The 21047-nt window shown below is 40.7% G+C and overlaps 2 protein-coding genes across 5 annotated transcripts in view; both read right to left on the bottom strand.

Moving 5' to 3' along the window:
• The window catches only part of eef1a1a (eukaryotic translation elongation factor 1 alpha 1a), a 33638-nt gene extending 29843 nt beyond the window's left edge, over positions 1–3795 (bottom strand). Inside the window, exon 1 of one of the 2 annotated variants that reach the window (XM_034185403.1) lies at positions 3665–3795. The gene's annotated coding sequence lies outside the window, so the exon portion shown is untranslated. The remainder of the gene's footprint in view (positions 1–3664) is intronic. The other variant, XM_034185404.1, reaches the window with a different exon arrangement.
• A 7860-nt stretch (positions 3796–11655) lies between these two features.
• The window catches only part of slc17a5 (solute carrier family 17 member 5), a 54810-nt gene continuing 45418 nt past the window's right edge, over positions 11656–21047 (bottom strand). Inside the window, exons 9-13 of one of the 3 annotated variants that reach the window (XM_034185400.1) lie at positions 20855–21002; positions 18020–18110; positions 15800–15948; positions 11885–15738; positions 11656–11830 (exon numbers count right to left, since the gene is read on the bottom strand). In XM_034185400.1, coding sequence (XP_034041291.1) covers positions 15826–15948; positions 18020–18110; positions 20855–21002 — 362 coding nt within the window. In that variant the 3' untranslated portion in view covers positions 11656–11830; positions 11885–15738; positions 15800–15825. Of the gene's footprint in view, positions 11831–11884; positions 15739–15799; positions 15971–18019; positions 18111–20828; positions 21003–21047 lie in introns of those variants that run through there. The other 2 variants (XM_034185402.1, XM_034185401.1) reach the window with 2 other exon arrangements.

The following is a 21047-nucleotide window of genomic DNA, read 5'->3' as shown; positions in this document are numbered from 1 at the left end:
GCGTTAACATCTTTGCTGTCTGGGAAGACGAATCATCATCACTAAACCTATTTTCAATCACTGGAGTTAGAAAAGTGTCCAGTTTGTCAGTATCCACCTGCATGTTGACTGCTGAAGAAATGATTTCCCTCTTGGCCTTTATATGACAGTGTGACCTGTTGAAGGTCCATAAGACATGTTGGCATGTGACCTGTTGAAGATCTTGGTTTGTGGGACATGTTGGCATTTGACCTGTTAAAGGTCTTGGTACGTGGGACATGTTGGTATGAGACCTGTTGAAGGTCTTGGTCCGTCGGACATGTTGGCATGAGACCTGTTGAAGGTCTTGGTCCGTGGGACATGTGGTATGAGACCTGTTGAAGGTCTTGGTCCGTGGGACATGTTGGTATGCAACCTGTTGAAGGTCTTGGTCCGTGGGACATGTTGGTATGCGACCTGTTGAAGGTCTTTGTCCGTGGGACATGTGGCATGTGACCTGTTGAAGGTCTTGGTCCGTGGGACATGTTGGCATGTGATTTGTTGAAGATCATGGTTTGTGAGACATGTTAGCATTTGACCTGTTGAAGGTCTTGGTTTGTGGGACATGTTAGCATTTGACCTGTTGAAGGTCTTGGTTTGTGGGACATGTTGGCATTTGACCTGTTAAAGGTCTTGGTCCGTGGGACTTGTTGGCATGTGACCTGTTGAAGGTCTTGGTCCGTGGGACATGTGGCATGTAACCTGTTGAAGGTCTTGGTCCGTGGGACATGTTGGTATGAGACCTGTTGAAGGTCTTGGTCCGTGGGACATGTTGGTATGAGACCTGTTGAAGGTCTTGGTCCGTGGGACATGTGGCATGTGACCTGTTGAAGGTCTTGGTCCGTGGGACATGTGGCATGTGACCTGTTGAAGGTCTTGGTCCGTGGGACATGTTGGTATGCGACCTGTTGAAGGTCTTGGTCCTTGGGACATGTTGGTATGCGACCTGTTGAAGGTCTTGGTCCGTGGGACATGTTGGTATGCGACCTGTTGAAGGTCTTGGTCCGTGGGACATGTTGGTATGCGACCTGTTGAAGGTCTTGGTCTGTTGAACATGTTGGTATACGACCTGTTAAAGGTCTTGGTCTGTTGGACATGTTGGTATGCGACCTGTTAAAGGTCTTGGTCCGCTGGACATGTTGGTATGCGACCTGTTGAAGGTCTTGGTCCGTTGGACATGTTGGTATGCGACCTGTTGAAGGTCTTGGTCCGTTGGACATGTTGGTATTGAGGCTTTTCAGGTTTCAAATCCTGCAAAACCTCGGAGAGGTCGCTGCGCTGCGAGATCTCAGTAACATTGAGAACTGCATTGAGATGCTCTGATCACGCTTCACTTTAACCGCTGCACACAGACAACACAATTAACATTGCAACATAAAACTATTTTTATATTGTGCCTAAAACTCTTGCGAATATATTCTCTGGGTTTTTAGACGTTGTTATTGCGTTTGTTTTATGTAAACATGCGAAAATCACAGTCTGTCTCTGTTATTTTCAATGGGAGCTGCTGTGAGCTACAATCGCTTCCTGTTCATGTCGTTCTGGGGGAAAGTGAAGTTTGCTCTTTAACGTCTTGATTATTGTTCTTTACAACACTGTTTGTCCTCTTTGTTCCAGACTAATATATATGTCTGAAATTCAGTTTGCGCTTATTAAATTTGATGCAGTGGCAGACACGGATTTTTTTTGTTTTGTTTTAGCAAGTTTTCAAGGTATCATGCAGCAGTCTCTTATTAACGTGACGAAAAGCATAAAAAAAATGACATTTTTGTAGTATAATATTCATTTACAATTGTCATTGTGTAGATTCTCTGTTGTTTTGACTGCAGCAACTCTCTGGCACGCAAAGGATTATGGGATACGAGAAAACCCAAATGCGACCTGTTAAAGGTCTTGGTCCATGGGACATGTTGGCTTGTGTGTGCTTCAAGTATAAGATACTGTTTACAGATAATACAGCACCGTAGTGAGCTACAAACGTGCCGTAAATCTGCCAAAAAACAGCATAAGCCCAGCGTAGGATCATTTCTGCATAGCGTACAATCTGCAGGCATGAACTAAACTGAAATTCTAATTCATGTTTAAAATCCGGAGCTCAGTCACTCGGGAGGAGCTCGGAGTCGAGCCACTGCTCCTCCACGTCGAAAGGAACCAGCTGAGGTGGCTTGGGCAATCTTTTTCGGATGCCCCCTGGATGCCTTGCTGGAGAGGTGTTCCGGGCACGTCCCATCGGGAGAAGACCCAGGACACGCTGGAGGGACTATGTCTCGCAACTGGCTTGGGAATGCCTTGGGATTCCTCCGGAGGAGCTGGGGAAGGTGTGTGTGGATCGGGAGGTCTGGGCGGCTTTGCTTGAGCTGCTGCCCCCGCGACCCGACCTCGGATGAAGCGGAAGAAAATGGATGGATGGATGTTTAAAACACAGCAACTGTGGCAGTGTTAAATCAAATGAGATCAATATGTAATTCAAGGGATCTCAGGGACAAATTTAGAGTATGATGGGGTGGTACGTGTGGGGAGGGTGCAGTAATGTGATGGGGGGGCGGGGTCCAGAAGGTGGCTACTCCTATCTCCTTTGGAAGGGGGAAGGTCTAGCATTGTGCTAATGTTTAAAATGTAGCAACTGATGCAGTGTGACACCAGATGAAACCAACGTTCCATTCAAGGGATGCTGTTGAACAGACAAGTGTCCATGATGGCGATAGTTTTTTTTTTTTTTAAGTACAGAGGTAGACAATGAAGGTTACACAGTGGTCCCATCATTTTTTTTTTTTTACTTGATCTGGGGGAAGTCATTAAATAAACTTGTTTGAGGTATGTTTCATGGAGCCAGCATGTTGGGCTCCATGGAAACAAACAGTATCTGTGATTTATCTGCTACGACGTAAGAAAGCTGCTTGAAGACCCTGAATGTGTCCAGAGGTGGTTCAGTGACTCCAACATTCTCCTGCAGCTGTAAATGACACGATGACGACATCTGAGCAGATTCATCATCACTGAACTGCAGGCAGCAGCCACTCCTTCCTTCCTTCCTTCTATCCATCCTTCCTTCCACACCCTCCTGCGCACGGACACACAAAGCTGTGTTGTTTCGCAGCATCACAGCAATTTCAGTCACAATCCACCATTTTGTCAGGATCCAGTTCGCACTCAAAGTGTAGCAGCCATTTGTGAGGCACTGCGGCGCCGCGCGAGAAATTCAGTTAAAACAAACCACCTCAGATTCTTCTACCACCCGACCCGCCGAGCGAAGACTTCAACCGCATCAGGTGGAAAAGCCCAGGCGTTAATCCAACCCCGACATGATGTCGGCTGCACTTGTTCAGGCGCACATGGAGCCGTTTGCAGTACGCGCACATTAAAGCGGCTGCTGGCGCAGTGCGCGTCAAACAAAAAAAAAAGCCCCAACGAAGAACGCGCAAAACGGGCGCAGCTGACACGGCGTGTCTAAAGTGTGGAGGTTTGTAAGTAACTGTCAGTCCTCCGCCATGTTCTGCCCACTCACCGGAGGCTGGATGCGCCTCTTTCACCGCATCGCCGCAATATTCCCAGCGTGCCGCCGCGTGGGATACGCGAACGCTAATTTATTGGCGAGCTTCTTTCTGCAAACAAGCCCACATGCACCGTGTGATGCACCGTGTCGTACCTGAGATCTGGAGGCTGTCGGCTGGCTGCAGCACCGGAGAGGCTGATCCGGTTAGAGTGCACACACGAGCGGCGGCGGCGGCGGCGGCGTTGCGTAATTGCGCGCACCCGCTGCTACGTGCAGCATCACGAAGACACAAGTTACAGTGGAACAGAGTTAATAAGTGAACACTACAGCAGCATCCGTTATTGAAAAAGGCTCAGTGTGCAGAGTGGAAGAATAAACTATACAATCACGCCTTGTTTTGTGTGTGCACTTGCACAATATTTCTGTATTGCCTTTAAGACAGACCAGTGGTCTTCAAAGTGTGCGAGAGTGAGCCCCCCACCAACACACACGCACGCACGCACACTTTCAACATCTTCGTGTGTTTCTTTGTATTCTTTTACACGTTAAACACATGTTAAATATATTTATTTAATATGCATTTAAAGAACTCTATGCATTTACACATTTTACAGCCTTTTTAAACATTTTTAAAGAACTTTCTATTCTTTCACACATTTTACACCCTTTTCAAGTGTTTTAACGTGTTCTTTCTATTCTTCTATTTTGTCATATTTTAAACATTTTTAAACATCTCTGTGTTTTTAAACATCTTTGGCATAGCTAACTCATTTTAACATAAATAATATTAATTAAACTTTTTCAATTTCAATTCTTAATTTACCTTACTAACCCCCAGAGCAACAGTGGTAAGGAAAAACTCAGAGGAAGAAACCTCAAGCAGACCAGACTTAAAGGGGTGACCCTCTGCTTGGGCCATGCTACAGACATAATTCACAGAACAAACATACAGGAAATGCTGCTGGTGCACAGGACAGGAGGGTCTCCAGCACAAATACCACACCCATCTCTGGATGGAGCTGCATCTTAAACAGAGAGGAAAAAAAAACAGAATCAGGCATCAGAAAGACAACAAATGCAGTATAATTTGTCAGCATTATGTTTAATGCTAACAAGAAAAAAAGGAAATACTTAGGTGATCGCCAGCCACTAGACCTGAGCTTCACTAAAAGACCCAGAATTTAGGTAAAGTTGAGCCTGCGGCACACTTCGTTTACTAATAAAATGAATTAAAAGAGTTAAAAGCATAGAACTATACTATGCCAGTATGCTAGCCATACGAAAGGGAAAATAAGTGCATCTTAAGTCTGGACTTGAAAGTCTCCACAGAATCTGTTTTATTGACGTAGGGAGAACATTCCACAGAACAAGGGCACGATAAGAGAAAGCTCTGTGACCTGCAGACTTCTTATTCACCTTAGGGACACAAAGTAGTCCTGCACCCTGAGAACGCAAAGCCTGGGCCGGTACGTAAGGTTTAATTGGGTCAGCTAGGTAGGGAGGTGCCAGTCTGTAAACAATTTATAGACTAGTAGCAGAACCTTAAAATCTGATCTCACTGGGACAGGAAGCCAGTGAAGAGATGCCAAAATGGCTGTAATGTGGTCAAACTTTCTGCTTCCTGTCAAAAGTCTGGCTGCAGCATTTTGAACCAAGTGGAGAGCCCTAATGCTGGACTGCGGTAAACCAGAAAATAGAACATTGCAGTAGAAGAGATAAACGCATGGATCAGGGTCTCAGCATTAGACAGGACGGGACGAATCTTCGCTATATTTCGCAGGTGGAAGAAAACAGTCCTCGTAATATTTCTAATGTGGAGGTCAAAGAACAATGTAGGATCAAAAATTACCCCAAGGTTCCTCACTTTGTCAGTGTGATGTATGACACACGAGCCGAGGCTGAGCATTAACTGGTCAAATTGATGCCAATGTCTCACTGGACCAAGAACCATCATTTCAGTGTTATCAGAGTTTAAAAATAGTTTATACATATTTAGTCTCTCCTTAGTCGCACCTCTTGTTTAGTGTGAGCAATGAGTCTGGGTCTTTGACGTGCACAGGCGGCTGATGCAGGGATGCAGAGGAGCAAACAAAGTTCGTCCTCTACTTTCTTCTTTTTTTTTTTGGTTGCCCCAAACTCCATTTTTCTCCTGGTATGTTAGCTAACAATGTTTTCTTTTTCCTTTTTTCTCCCCTTCTTTTTTTGTTGGTTAACACTGTTTACAACCCCTGGCAAAAATTATGGAATCACTGGCCTCGGATGATGTTCATTCAGTTGTTTAATTTTGTAGAAAAAAAGCAGATCACAGACATGACACAAAACTAAAGTCATTTCAAATGGCAACTTTCTGACTTTAAGAAACACTATAAGAAATCAAGAAAAAAAGATTGTGACAGTCAGTAATGGTTGCTGCTCGTTGACATTGACCCTATATGTCTTTTTGCAAGGAATGTTTTCACAGTTTTTGCTGTATGGCAAGATGTATTATCATCTTGAAAAATGATTTAATCATCCCCAAACATCCTTTCAATTGTCCAAAATATCAACGTAAACTTGTGCATTTATTGATGATGTAATGACAGCCATCTCCCCAGTGCCTTTACCTGACATGCAGCCCCATATCATCAATGACTGTGGAAATTTACATGTTCTCTTCAGGCAGTCATCTTTATAAATCTCATTGGAACGGCACCGAACAAAAGTTCCAGCATCATCACCTTGCCCAATGCAGATTCGAGATTCATCATTGAATATGACTTTCATCCAGTCATCCACAGTCCACAATTGCTTTTCCTTAGCCCATTGTAACCTTGTTTTTTTCTGTTTAGGTGTTAATGATGGCTTTTGTTTAGCTTTTCTGTATGTAAATCCCATTTCCTTTAGGCGGTTTCTTACAGTTCGGTCACAGACGTTGACTCCAGTTTCCTCCCATTCGTTCCTCATTTGTTTTGTTGTGCATTTTTATTTTTAAGACATATTGCTTTAAGTTTTCTGTCTTGACGCTTTGATGTCTTCCTTGGTCTACCAGTATGTTTGCCTTTAACAACCTTCCCATGTTGTTTGTATTTGGTCCAGAGTTTAGACACAGCTGACTGTGAACAACCAACATCTTTTGCAACATTGCGTGATGATTTACCCTCTTTTAAGAGTTTGATAATCCTCTCCTTTGTTTCAATTGACATCTCTCGTGTTGGAGCCATGATTCATGTCAGTCCACTTGGTGCAACAGCTCTCCAAGGTGTGATCACTCCTTTTTAGAAGCAGACTAACGAGCAGATCTGATATGATGCAGGTGTTAGTTTTGGGGATGAAAATTTACAGGGTGATTCCATCATTTTTTTCCTCAGAATTGAGTGATTCCATATTTTTTCCTCTGCTTGGTCTAAAAAGTAACCGTTACTGACTGCCACAATCTTTTTTTCTTGATTTCTTATAGTGTTTCTTAAAGCCAGAAAGTTGCCATTTGAAATTACTTTAGTTTTGTGTCATGTCTGTGATCTGCTTTTTTTCTACAAAATTAAATAACTGAATGAACATCCTCCGAGGCCGGTGATTCCATAATTTTTGCCAGGGGTTGTAGTTATTTTTTGCGCCCCTGCCCTCTGAATAACTCTGGCACCCCAGGGGGTGGGGGGAGCTTACCCCACAGTTTGAAAACCACTGCCCTAGAGCAAGCAACCAGGCAAAAGTGGTAAAGAAAAACTCCCTCTGATAATTTGAGGAAGAAACCTCAAGTAGACCAGACTCAAAGGGGTGACCCTCTGCTTACGCCGCTCTACCAAAAAGGTTTACATTACAGAATACAACACAACAATTGATAAGAGTCAGTTTGTCAGCATTAAGCAACAGGAAAGCAGAAGAAATACTAAGGTGATCACCAACCACTAGCCCTAAGCTTCACTAACGGACCCAGACTGTAGATAAAGTTTAGATAATACACTTATTAAGGGTTACTGAAGGCAATCCCTGCGGCCATTGGGTGGGAGGTGGAGTACACCCTAGACAACCACCTTTTCAATGTCTTTAAGATGCAAATCAAGGATACGTTTTGCAGGTGAAATGTAACTATACTATTTGGCATTTTGTCAGCACCCATAATGCAACATATCACCACACAGTTGTACACGTATGTATATTGGGTGTCAAAATCTGAGGGATTGCCATGACGTGACGGAGACCAGCAGGAGTCGCTGTGCAATAGTAGTCAGTAAACCTCACTCCCTAACAGCTAAAAGGACTCTGGCCACAAGGCCAGAGCCCTTTGGTTTGAGAGTACGCCTCCCATACCAGAGATTGTGCATTCACATCCCGAGGGGACCGCTGTGTAGTGATACATTGCAATATGGTAATGACAAAACACAAAATAAGCAATGTTTCCTCCGTGGGCTGGAAAAGGATGGTTACAGAATTAGTCTGTAGTTCAAATACCAGAAAGTGTTATTTTAGTATACATTAAATTATATTCATGGATTAATTTATAGGGTGTCAAGGATTTTATACAGTTCATGCTCATATTATCATTTATTTTCTTTAGTTTATGCTTATATTATTATTATTTATTTTCTTATAGTTTATGCTTATTATTTTTCCTCTTTGTGAGAAGAGGAGGTGAGTCAGCATCCTTTTAGTAACACAAAGCGTGTTTATGGTATGTTAAAAGACTAGCTTTGTACTTTATTGTACGTTTGGGTCTCTTGTAGAAATATTCCAAAATGAACCATGTACCAGTGTTATCCTATTCAGCCAGTCATCTGCTGTGGCATTTCTTTACAAACATTTACAGTAGTGTTCAGAATAATAGTAGTGCTATGTGACTAAAAAGATTAATCCAGGTTTTGAGTATATTTCTTATTGTTACATGGGAAACAAGGTACCAGTAGATTCAGTAGATCCTCACAAATCCAACAAGACCAAGCATTCATGATATGCACACTCTTAAGGCTATGAAATTGGGCTATTAGTAAAAAAAAAAGTAGAAAAGGGGGTGTTCACAATAATAGTAGTGTGGCATTCAGTCAGTGAATTCGTCAATTTTGTGGAACAAACAGGTGTGAATCAGGTGTCCCCTATTTAAGGATGAAGCCAGCACCTGTTGAACATGCTTTTCTCTTTGAAAGCCTGAGGAAAGGACGTTCAAGACATTGTTCAGAAGAACAGCGTAGTTTGATTAAAAAGTTAATTGGAGAGGGGAAAACGTATACGCAGGTGCAAAAAATTATAGGCTGTTCATCTACAATGATCTCCAATGCTTTAAAATGGACAAAAAAAAACCAAACAAAAAAAAAAACAGACGCGTGGAAGAAAACGTAAAACAACCATCAAAATGGATAGAAGAATAACCAGAATGGCAAAGGCTCACCCACTGATCAGCTCTAGGATGATCAAAGACAGTCTGGAGTTACCTGTAAGTGCTGTGACAGTTAGAAGACGCCTGTGTGAAGCTAATTTATTTGCAAGAATCCCCCGCAAAGTCCCTCTGTTAAATAAGACGTGCAGAAGAGGTTACAATTTGCCAAAGAACACATCAACTGGCCTAAAGAGAAATGGAGGAATATTTTGTGGACTGATGAGAGTAAAATTGTTCTTTTTGGGTCCAAGGGCCGTAGACAGTTTGTGAGACGACCCCCAAACTCTGAATTCAGGCCACAGTTCACAGTGAAGACAGTGAAGCATGGTGGTGCAAGCATCATGATATGGGCATGTTTCTCCTACTATGGTGTTGGGCCTATATATCACATACAAGGTATCATGGATCAGTTTGGATATGTCAAAATACTTGAAGAGGTCATGTTGCCTTATGCTGAAGAGGACATTTTTATTTTATTTAATCCTTTATTTAGACCGGAAAATCTCTTGAGACTCAATGTCTCATTTACAAGAGAGACCTATTTTACAAGAGAGACCTGAGAGACATGCTCTTGAAATGGGTGTTTCAACAAGACAATGACCCCAAGCACACTAGTAAACGAGCAAAATCTTGGTTCCAAACCAACAAAATTAATGCCTCGCAGATGTGAAGAAATTATGAAAAACTATGGTTATACAACTAAATACTAGTTTAGTGATTCACAGGATTGCTAAAAAAGCAGTTTGAACATAATAGTTTTGAGTTTGTAGCGTCAACAGCAGATGCTACTATTATTGTGAACACCCCCTGTTCTGCTTTTTCTTTTACTTTACTTTCTTTACTTTAACAGCCCAATTTCATAGCCTTAAGAGTTTGCATATCATGAATGCTTGGTCTTGTTGGATTTGTGAGAATCTACTGGTACCTTGTTTCCCATGTAACAATAAGAAATATACTCAAAACCTGGATTAATCTTTTTAGTCACATAGCACTACTATTATTCTGAACACTGCTGTATATATAATTGTTTTAAACATGTCATTGTAAGTTTCCTATTGTTGCCATTATTAAGTCAAATGAAATCAGTCAAAGGTGCTATGAATGGGATTTTAATCATTAATATAGGAAGCAAACTATTTTCTGTGTAAAGGTTTAGTGGCATAATGGCATCCTGTGTAGAGAATGAAGTAACACTCCCTCTGTGCTCTGAGCTTTTCTTCTGCCCCTTTACATTCTCAGTATACAAAATATTTACACAAATTCTTATATATAAACCTTAACCCAGTTACAATAAGCAAAATAAGTTTTGTTAGACATGGTGCTGAAAAGTAAACCACATATGAGTAGTGAGTTGTCCACTTACATTTAACATTTGATGTATAAATATTTGATTTAGTGTGGCCTAGAGAAACAATTAAAAGTAGTACAAATAATTGGTACAAAGATATCTGATAGACATATACAGTTGATAAAAGCCCTTTTATGCTTTTAGGGGCTTTTATAGGGTTTTTAAAAATCATTATGAGATTACTTGTAGTATTTTATGTTGTTTTTAAGAAAGTTTTTTTTAATTACTTGAACATTGAAAAGGGAGTTGGGGTGTCCCCGATGTATTGTTTACCAGAGCAAAGCCTCATTACATCCACCCAACAGGTGGATATGCCACCAAGGATGGTTCATTTAAATCTTCCACACACAACACATGAGAAGTTCAGCTTTATTTTATGAAATGTACCAAACTGTGTAAAATTTCTGTGTTTACCTCACTGCTGCTCCTTTTTTTAGCTCACATCTTTTCACCAGTGTCATATTAGAACAAGTCACAAAGGACAATGATGTTTCTTTCAGAGTAAAAGTCTTTCTTGTGAGGCTGGGCCTACTTTTGCATTAAGACGCTTGTATTGTGAAACATTTTAGTGATGAGTTATCTGAGATGTTATTCATCGTTGCTACCTGTAGCATCAACAACAGACAACAGCACTGTTATGTTTGTTGACATCAAACGTGGAGAGAGGAGAACACTATCAGACTGCTGTTTTCCCCTATTTCTCTTCATCAAAGGATAGTTTCACGTCATCATGACAAGAAATTTTGGTCACCATTAAGTTTATGACATTCGCTATGCTATGAGGGGGAGGTGGGGGCTTTATGTGCGGGACCCCAAAAAAACCCAAACCGCAAAACCATATATTTCAGAGAAGAGTTCCACTGAACCTTCAACATTTGCAGACTGTTTGTGTGGACGAATGGGCCAAAATCACCCCTGATCAATGCATGTGACTAGTTTCTCCATACAGGAGGCGCCTTGACGTATGAAATAAATTTCAGTAAGTGTGTTTGATACACTGAAAAAAGAGAATGCTTGAAACAATTTAAAAAAGTGTTACAATTTGTAAAAACCTGAATGAATTAAATTGTCTGAACTTAAGTTTGTAAGTTAGAGTTGTTTTAACTTTCAAACTTAAGTTCAAACAACTTAATTCATTCAGGGTTTTTTTTACAAATTGTAACACTTTTTTAAGTTGGTTCAAACATTCTCTTATTTTCAGTGTACTTTTTCCCCGTGTCATTCCATTTTATTGCACAACCTCATTTCTGTCATTATTTGTTTTGTTTTGTTTTTTGTATGTGTGGTTTACGTGGGTTGTTACCAACATCCAGTGAATAGCACCTTGAGAAATATATTTACAGAGAAATATTTACAGAGACTTGTTTAACCCGCTGTGTGTAGAGAGCATAGAGGGAGGTCTGGCTCTGAATTCTTTTCCCCACAGAGACTGAAATAAATGATCAGAAATGCTTTAATGCACAGTGACTGTTTACTTCATTGGAAACCTGACAGTTTTAATGAAAGAAGACAACATAAATGAAAAGGCAATATGTACAGTACACAATGATTTGAGCAACAAAAGAAAACAGGCGCAATATAAAAGGGTCCTTTTATATTCTGTATAACACAAAATAATTGAGCTCTTTAACGGTGATGCCTTGATGGAACTTAAGTACTGCAGACGACATGATACAACATCATCAATTAGCACGTAGACACCAACAACAACGAGGAATAGTTTACACGCTTCCTCTCAGAGCGAGATTGTTTTGATGATGTCATAAGGCACGTGTGCGTCACATCATCAATGATGATGGAACCTGCTGTTTATGTTTAAGGGACAGAAACCATTTTTAAGATCCGATACAATCAAACACTGAAATGCAATGTTTACCACCCTGTTCCAAACAGAGCAGCAACATTTCAATAACAGTCAAAAATCAATCTACAACTGTTTTGATCATCAATTGGTAATTGTTTTCATTGTTTTCTGATATTTTATGGACATTTACTCATCAATTATGAAAATAATTATTAGTTTGCAGCTCTAGTTGGAAAACTTACAATCTAGTTTCTATTTGATATAAACTTTAATCAATATCAAGATCAGTAAACAAGTAAAATGCAAAACATTCTTTTCAGCCAATGAGATACCTGAGAATCGGCACAAAGTGCTAATTCTGTGTACACTGTTAATATCGATTATAACACTATTTATTTGACATTTAACAGCAATATTAATTGCTTATGTTTCTAATCAAGCAAGATTTATAAATGTGCATCATGACACTGGTTGGCTCCGATACAACTTCTGGCAAATAAAAAACAAAACAAACAAACATGAAATCAGCCACAGCTAGAGGACGTTTACCTCAAATCTTTTACTTCTTAGCAAACAAACCACAGATATGATAAATGTCTAACAGCTCAACATTTTGACTTTGTGAAACCACCTCAAACTTAAGATCTGAGATCAATCCAATTATCTCCCATTGAAGATGTCTATAATATTTTCCCATTATATGAAGATTCACTGAAATCTGCTAACTGGTGTAGTTTGATTCACAGGAAACAGCAGCAAAGTTTACTTTTGGGTGATTCTCTAATTATTTTCCTCTAACTGATGTGGAAAACAATATGACATTCATTACAATAACAAGATTTACCGTAATTAAAGGCCCTGCAAACTGGGGTATATCGGGTTCAAGTGACTTTATTTGTAAGGGGAGGCGATGGTCTAGTGGTTAATGTGTTGGGCTTGAGTCCAGAAGATCATGGGTTCAAATCCCCGCCTGACTGGAAAATCACTACATTGCTCCCGGTGTGTAGTGAGTGCCTTGTATGGCAGCACCCGGACATTGGGGTGAATGTGAGGCATAATTGTAAAGCGCTTTGAGCGTCTGATGCAGATGGAAAAGCGCTATATAAATGCAGTCCATTTACCATTTACCTGAAGGTAGATTTGTTTGCAGTAAAACAGGACAAACATCTCAAACATCCATGTAAGTCAAACAAAAACATTGAAATAAAACACTAAAAACACTGACAAAGGACACACACTCACATATATATGTCCATCCATGACTACAAGAAAAATGGCAGTGTTTCCTTTCAATTCACCAAGTCAGACAGCTCGTTGAGGTCTGTAAGCGTTAACAGTACACTAATTAGTATTTTTAGATACCTGCCAGCATTTGTTGCAGGTACAAGGGACAGCGATTCCAATTTTTTTTTAATTTTATGGCTCTGGAAGGCAACATATTATATAAAGTACTTATTACCTCCACCTTTGTTATACAGTAACTGTAATTTGTTTATAAAATAAGAAAGCAGGTTGAACATCCTCTGTGTGAAGATTCCAAATATTTTTTAATGAAGGATTGTAAAATGTTTGCATCATCTATAGATGATACAGTGATGATTAGGGCAAATTTTAGTTGGCATCTTTACTCTCAACAAACTCTAGCAGCATCAGAAATGTGTACAAGGAAAAATGGCCCAAAATGCTTCCCTTTGGTTTCTTTAACATCTCTATGGCCCAATCCCAGTGTCCACACCTCAGTCCTGACCTCTGACCCTCACAGATTTAAAATGCATCACCTGGAAAGTGACTGAGTGCAAGGACACTTGCAGTGTCTGGTTCAAATATTAATTTGTATTGAGTTGAAATATTATGTATACATTACTGTTTTTATATTTCCAGGCTTCCCCAGGTGTTTAGCATCACAACGATGTGAGGTTTGGTAAAGTCCACAAAAACACTGGTTTAAGGAAGTGCTGGCGTGAGGGTCCTTGTACACTTGCTGATTGGGACAGCCCTGAACCCTCACACACTCAGGGGGAACGTGCTTCAACATCTATGAGGTGGTGCACTGGTGGACATTTGAATTGGACTAAGATCTACCTAGTTGCCCTAGTTGAATTTGTGGTGTACAGAAGATGCACCGTTAACCATCACACATGCACATTCTGTAAACAATACCATAAACCTGCAGCTGTACATATTAAGTGCTCATGTTGCATACCGAAACCATTTTTATTTTATGGACAGGTACTGTGGCTCTAAAGAAATTATTTTTTTAATCCACCAATGAAGACTAATGTGCATCATGACTAACTCGTCTGTAGAGGTGAGTAGGACACAACCTGAAGACTGTAGATGTTGTACAAAAACACAAGCAAAGAAATTCCCTTAACTCTACCACAGGTTTAATAAAACCAGGGAACAGGGCGCTGCACCCTCATACTTGAGACATGTGGTTTCTTATCCAAATGCAAATTTATCCATAGATGTCAGTCATAACATGCTAAAACAATGCCCCTGGTTGACAGAAACAACGTAATTACCCCAAAACTCCAAAAAATCATGGCCAAAAGCCATACAGCTTATAGTGCTTTGATTTCACGTAGCTCCGATGGCACGGTGGTGTTCATCAGACTGTGTCACCATCTGGGATCACCTGGTGTTGTTCTGCATCTTAACATATTCCTGCAAGATTTCCACACAGCTGATTCTTACAGGATCAGCTGACGCAGAGCAAGACTCTCGCTGTCTTCTAAAGTACATTTTTATCAAAGAAGGTCAAAGGAGACCTTGGAAAAGTGCAATCTTTACTTTTTAAAGTTACTGTCTCACCTCTGAGGAGGAACATAAGAAATAATAATTCTGGCCCTCAGGTACCCTCAGAATGCACCATTTTCATCTCAAAATGTCAGTCCCTCACCATCAATACAGCCGTCATACTCTTCTTTTTTCTCCCCAAGACAACCCATCCATCCCCATACCAGCCTACTCCAATCAAGGGTCATGGCGGGGCTGGACTCCATCCCAGCAGTCATGGGGTGAGAGGTGTGAACTTTTAAATTGACCTGCAGTCAATTTAAAAGTTTCCACTCCACCTAACTGGCATGTCTTTGGAAGGGGGAGGAAGCCGGAGCACCCGGAGGGAACCCACACAAACATGGGGGGAAGATGCAAATTCCACACAGAAAGGCCCACAAGGGACGCGATCCCATAACCTTCTTGCTGTGAGGTAACACCACTCACCACTAATCTACCATGCTGCCCCCCTAGAAAGCCCCTTGCATACAATTAATTACATACAGGTCCCTTTAAAAAGCTACAATGAGGCATTTCCCCAAATAAAAAAAAAATGTCTAGTTTGTGGCTTTTCGAGTAAACCCGAACAACGTCGGTATCAGCTGTTAAAGAAAGAAAATCTTCCTTTAAGGTATAAAAAAACAATGCAGACATTAAAAAAAATAAGATTACATAAAATCAAGAGACTTTAGCTGAGATATAAAAACATAAAAACCATTACAAATCAAAAGAAATGTATCCGGCGAGTAAAGCGAGCTGGCGAACCTGAACTCCCACCATGAGCTAAACAGTGACTATAATGTACAATTTCACTTCTTAATTTTGGCTATATTCCCTCTTACAGAATCAGCTTCCCTCACTTGTTGTGCAATTGTTTTGCTCATCTGAGATGATTTTGTGTCCAAGGAAACAGCTGCTGGTCCAGCCGAAGGTAACGAATATTCTTCAGGCGGCGGTGGCCGTTACAGGTCATTTCACTTTAAGAAGCACTGGCGCCGCTGTGAATGAACCTGTGATGAGTTGAGTTGAGTTCTTGTCTACAGCTTCAGGATGGCCCACTGTTGTACGTTCCCTTGTCCAAACAAGGTGAAAATTGTTGCTCCACACAGGTTGATGGCAGCAGCAATGTAGAAGACAATCTGCCATTCTGGTATCGTTTTCTAGATAACAAATCACACAGTCGTGAGTTTATGTGATGATAACGAATTCACTGTGTTAACAGGCTTGAAATTTTTCTTTCTTACTTTGAAAGTTGACAAAGTATGTTTAATTTTTTTTTTTTCAGGGTGGAATGTGCACACCCCCTGCTAGTGCCAAATGTTAGCATTTAGTATTTTAGTGATAAAACACTTAGTCGACCATGAAGCCAAAGTAACGGTCGATCTGTTCACGTCAAGAGGCGAAGATGTTCGAAGTTAAAGTTGTTAGCTGCCGACATGGGAGAACTACCGCCGATCAACAGCAAAATAATCAACAATTCCTCTGACAGCAGATTATGGCTACATTCGAATACTCATACTAGTTTACTACATAGCAGTACATTACTCTGGGTATCCAAATACTCAATATGGAATAGTAGTGGCACAGTAACGGTACAGAGATGACCTACTACTTCTGTAGTGCTCAAACAGACTATACAACACTATCCCATGAGGCACCTGGAGCCTGGTAAACAAGAACGTCCCAGGACAATTCAAAGAAGGTAGCGGGCATACATGTGCAGTCAATATGGCCACAGACATATCTTTACAAAATCAACAGTTGGATTCATTAATTTTCCACTTTTAACAGAAAACTGATTCTCCAGACATTTCGAATGCAGAAACATCTTAAGGTGAATGACTGTGTTATCATTCGACTTGGTGTCAGGCACCAAAAGCCCGCACCCCTTTCACAATGTGCATTGAACTGGACAATCCTAAGCCTGGACCTTAAAGTGACATCAAGATGTTTTGCTAAGCTAAACTGGTGCCAGGAAATGTCAACACCCAAGTACTCTTTCCTTAATTTATTGGCCCTGTCACAGCTTGACGATTTAGCCTGCGTATGCCGACCATCTTAAAAATGCTGCCACATGCTGGCGTACGTCTACTAAATTGTGCAGCTGTCACACCTTGATGATTTAGCCTACGTAAGATGACCTGTTTCCAACGAGTGGTTCAGGTCAGTACTGCACGGTGTAGTGAGGGTCAGAACAGTCAAGTCTGGCTGGGTTTGCGCTGTCGCACAGCGTCTCCACAAAGAGGCAAAACTGAGTAATTTAACAAGATTTTATTTTATATTGTTTTGGTCTTGGTTGATCATAGGATTTATTTTCATTGCGTGCAGACTGCTGTTGAGTCGACTGATGACTGTGGTAAACGCTGCCGTGAACGAAAGAAGCGCTGTGACTCCTTCAACTTTTAAGTGCTGGTCGCAGTCTGATTGGTTCCCCCGTGCAGTCTGATCGGGTGTGCTTCTTTTTGTTCCCTAACTTTTGTTGTTTTTATTTTATTTTATTTTTTTTAAGCACGATTCTAGTCATCTGAGATTTGAAGCTTTGAAGACAACTTCCTAGCTGAGTTTTTCCAATTAAGAGCAAAGTTGTGAGTCTCCAAATTCTTCCTTTGCCAACTCTTGAACCTTTTCTTCCACAAGTTTTGGAAGCTGCAGTCTGCATGCCTGTAGTCATTTGGGAAGACCCAGAGGGTTGTACCTCGACGGAGGTCTTCACTCCACCTGATCCAAAAGACCCAGATAAGTGAACCTTCAAGTATTCTGATGGTATCTGCTGTCAGTGACGCAATGTGGCTTTCTTTACCTAATTTTTTAATAAAAATAACAGTATTTCGTAAATCCAAAATTCACCATTAATTTCCAACCAGGTTTATTCTTATTAATTTCTATATTAAGTGCCTCATTCTTTCCTTTTTCCCTGCTTTTGAAGTCTCATCATCAACATGTCATCTCAGCAATAAAACTATGAAGAATTACCCATATTGTCAAAATCTCAGTCATATTTGTTTGTACCTGTACATATGTAAATAAAATTTGTAAACATTATGCCAGTTGCTTTGTCTTGTGTCCAGTTGAAGAGAGATGTTTAATCAATCGCATCCAGAAGTTATGGCTTTCAGATCAAAGACTGGTTAATATCGGTTAGCATGACACTCAGGTCCTTTGACTCAGATGTGGACAGTTCTACTTTATAACATGGATCGTTAATTAATGGGGCATGTGCACATTTCTTACATCTGCGGTCAGGGCACTTGCGATGACAGGTCCCACCATGCCTGGAATGGTCGCAAAGGTGTTTGTGATGCCCAGCAGTATTCCAGCATACCTGCAATGACAAATGAAGGAAACATTAAATACTCTGAATAAAATAAAATGCTGAACCAAGTAAAGATCTGAGTAGAATAATAAAATATTCCTGCATGCAGCCATGGGTTAAAAAAACAAAAATTCTGACCTCCTTTTGAAAAGCCATCAGTTTAAAGGTTGATGCTTCTTTGTCACATTGTGTAAATTTGTCTGCTATAACTGTTTTGCAGACACTGTCATGGATGTGAAGCTTAACAAAGGCCAGTCAATGTGTTGTTGAAGAGGGTTTGTCATGAAATACATTAGAAACTTGTTTGTTCTATGACTCATCTGAGGTATTTAGGCCATTTTGTACCAAACATGCTGTGTGCATGTAGGTTAAGGCCAGAACTGGAAAGAATTACATTACATTTCGAAAGATTAACAAGAGCTTTCCAAATAAATAAATAAATAAAAAATGTGGTGATGATACATAGTGGAGCAGACAATGGAAAAACCGTGCATTTGGTGATACAAGCACCAAATGTGGCATGGTGATTTCCATGATATTACCAAGCATATCTGGTCAATTGGCCACTTAAAAATTCAAGATGGCTGCCAAAATAACCTAGCGAAAATCGTGTTTTGCACAGGAATACTCTTGTTTGATGGGTTAAAATGATATTGAAGCCAAACTGCATCTTATTATATTTGGTATTTGTGGTATTTATTATGCATATGTGTCAAGTTAGAGTGAAGTTTATTACATTCACTATTAATGGTTTCCACCCAGCACGTTTTGAAAGTTTTAATTGTCTTGAAGCGTCTGCATGTCGGCCTATGAAAAAGTGTTCAGTGTTGAATACGAGGTCTGTCAATAAAGTATAGGTCCTTTTTATTTTTTTCAAAAACTATACAGATTTCATTCATATGTTTTTACGTCAGACATGCTTGAACCCTCGTGCGCATGCGTGAGTTTTTCCACGCCTGTCGGTGACGTCATTCGCCTGTGAGCACTCCTTGTGGGAGGAGTCGTCCAGCCCCTCGTCGGAATTCCTTTGTCTGAGAAGTTGCTGAGAGACTGGCGCTTTGTTTGATCAAAATTTTTTCTAAACCTGTGAGGCACATTGAAGTGGACACGGTTCGAAAAATTAAGCTGGTTTTCGATGAAAATTTTAACGGCTGATGAGAGATTTTGAGGTGATACTGTCGCATTAAGGACTTCCCACGGAACGGGACATCGCGCAGCGCTCCCAGGCGCCGTCGTCAGCCTGTTTCAAGCTGAAAACCTCCACATTTCAGGCTCTATTGATCCAGGATGTCGTGAGAGAAGAGAGAAGTTTCAGAAGAAGTCGGTTTCAGCATTTTATCTGGATATTCCACCGTTAAAGGAGATTTTTTTAATGAAAGATGTGCGGACGGATTGCAGCGTCCGCGACGCTCCGCCACAGGAAAAACACCTCCGTTGGAAGCCTTAAGGACAAGTTGAAACATGCCCAACTGTTAAACAATTTCTCAGATACTCACTCCACTGAAAGCCATCAAAAGCCGCCTGGATTTTACAAATGGTTATCAACACGGAGGTGTTTTTCCTCTGCTGCCGCACCGCGCCGGCTGCGTCCCGACGCGCGAACCATGTCCACTTCGATGTGCCTCACAGGTTTAGAAAAAATTTTGATCAAACAAAGCACCAGTGTCTCAGCAACTTCTCAGACAAAGGAATTCCGACGAGGGGCTGGACGACTCCTCCCACAAGGAGTGCTCACAGGCGGATGACGTCACCGACAGGTGTGGAAAAACTCACGCATGCGCACGAGGGTTCAAGCATGTCTGACGTAAAAACATATGAATGAAATCCATATAGTTTTTGAAAAAAATAAAAAGGACCTATACTTTATTAACAGCCCTCGTATATTGTGTTGTTATTTTTAATATCTGTATTCAACATGTTCAAACTGCAATTTATTCCACTAAGAGTGCCATATTGTTGCTGGATCATGAAAAATTAAATCCGGCGTGCCCAAATCCTACAATTTGATATTAAGGTCACACAAATCAAATAAATAACGACATTTTGTAAGAGAAAAAAAAAGGACTTGAAATTAGACGCCATCTTGAATTTCACTGATGCTGTAAAACAGGTCCATTGTGATAGGAGCGTTTTCATTCAAAAAGTAATTTTTGGTAGGTTAATTTGGCAGCCATCTTGGAAAAAAGGCCACAATCTTTAATTTTCTAGTGGCACGTTAACTAGATTTGGTAGGTACTACCTTTGGATTCATGCCAAATTTGGCGCTTGTAGCAGCATTTGTACAATTCTGCTGTAAAACCCATGTTATCTGCTCCTCTAACAATATATAAAGAACAATGATTTATCTCAATTAATGAGCGAGGCTCGAGTAGGGCAACTTCACAGTCTACATGATTGCGGTATATGACCTATAAACTCAGAGGACTGACTTATAGCACCTGGATGGACTCTCATGGCCTCAGGTGCTTTTAGTAAAAATAACCATTTTTTTTCCTTACTATTTTGTTTTTATTGCTCATGTTGTTCAAAGTGTGTGTATTGGAGAAAATATGTACAGGGGTTTAATTTGGTAAACAACATAATCATCTCAGATGTGGTTTATGTATGTATGCATCTATGTCATACACGTGCAATTTTGTAGTAGGGTTTTTAGTTTTTGTAATAGCTGAAAACCAATAAACATACTGATTAAAACAGAAAATGCTAAACCTCTGCTTTCCTGTACATTTTTCAGTTTCAGGAGTTGGACTTACGAGGGGGCGATATCAAGGTGGTTGATGCTGAATCCAGAGGATGAAACTCCGCCCAGTGAGGAGGAGATGGTGAGGAAGGCCAAAGCTGCAACGTAGTTACAGCCTGTGTATCCCGTTGCCACCAGGAACACCGCCGGCCCGACCATACCTACGCAAACACACAAACAGACATGAGCAGCCGCCTCTGTAAGGT

The sequence above is a fragment of the Thalassophryne amazonica genome, chromosome 13 (assembly GCF_902500255.1).
Source record: "Thalassophryne amazonica chromosome 13, fThaAma1.1, whole genome shotgun sequence".
Lineage (NCBI taxonomy): Eukaryota > Metazoa > Chordata > Actinopteri > Batrachoidiformes > Batrachoididae > Thalassophryne > Thalassophryne amazonica.
This window is presented reverse-complemented; position numbering and strand designations above follow the sequence as displayed.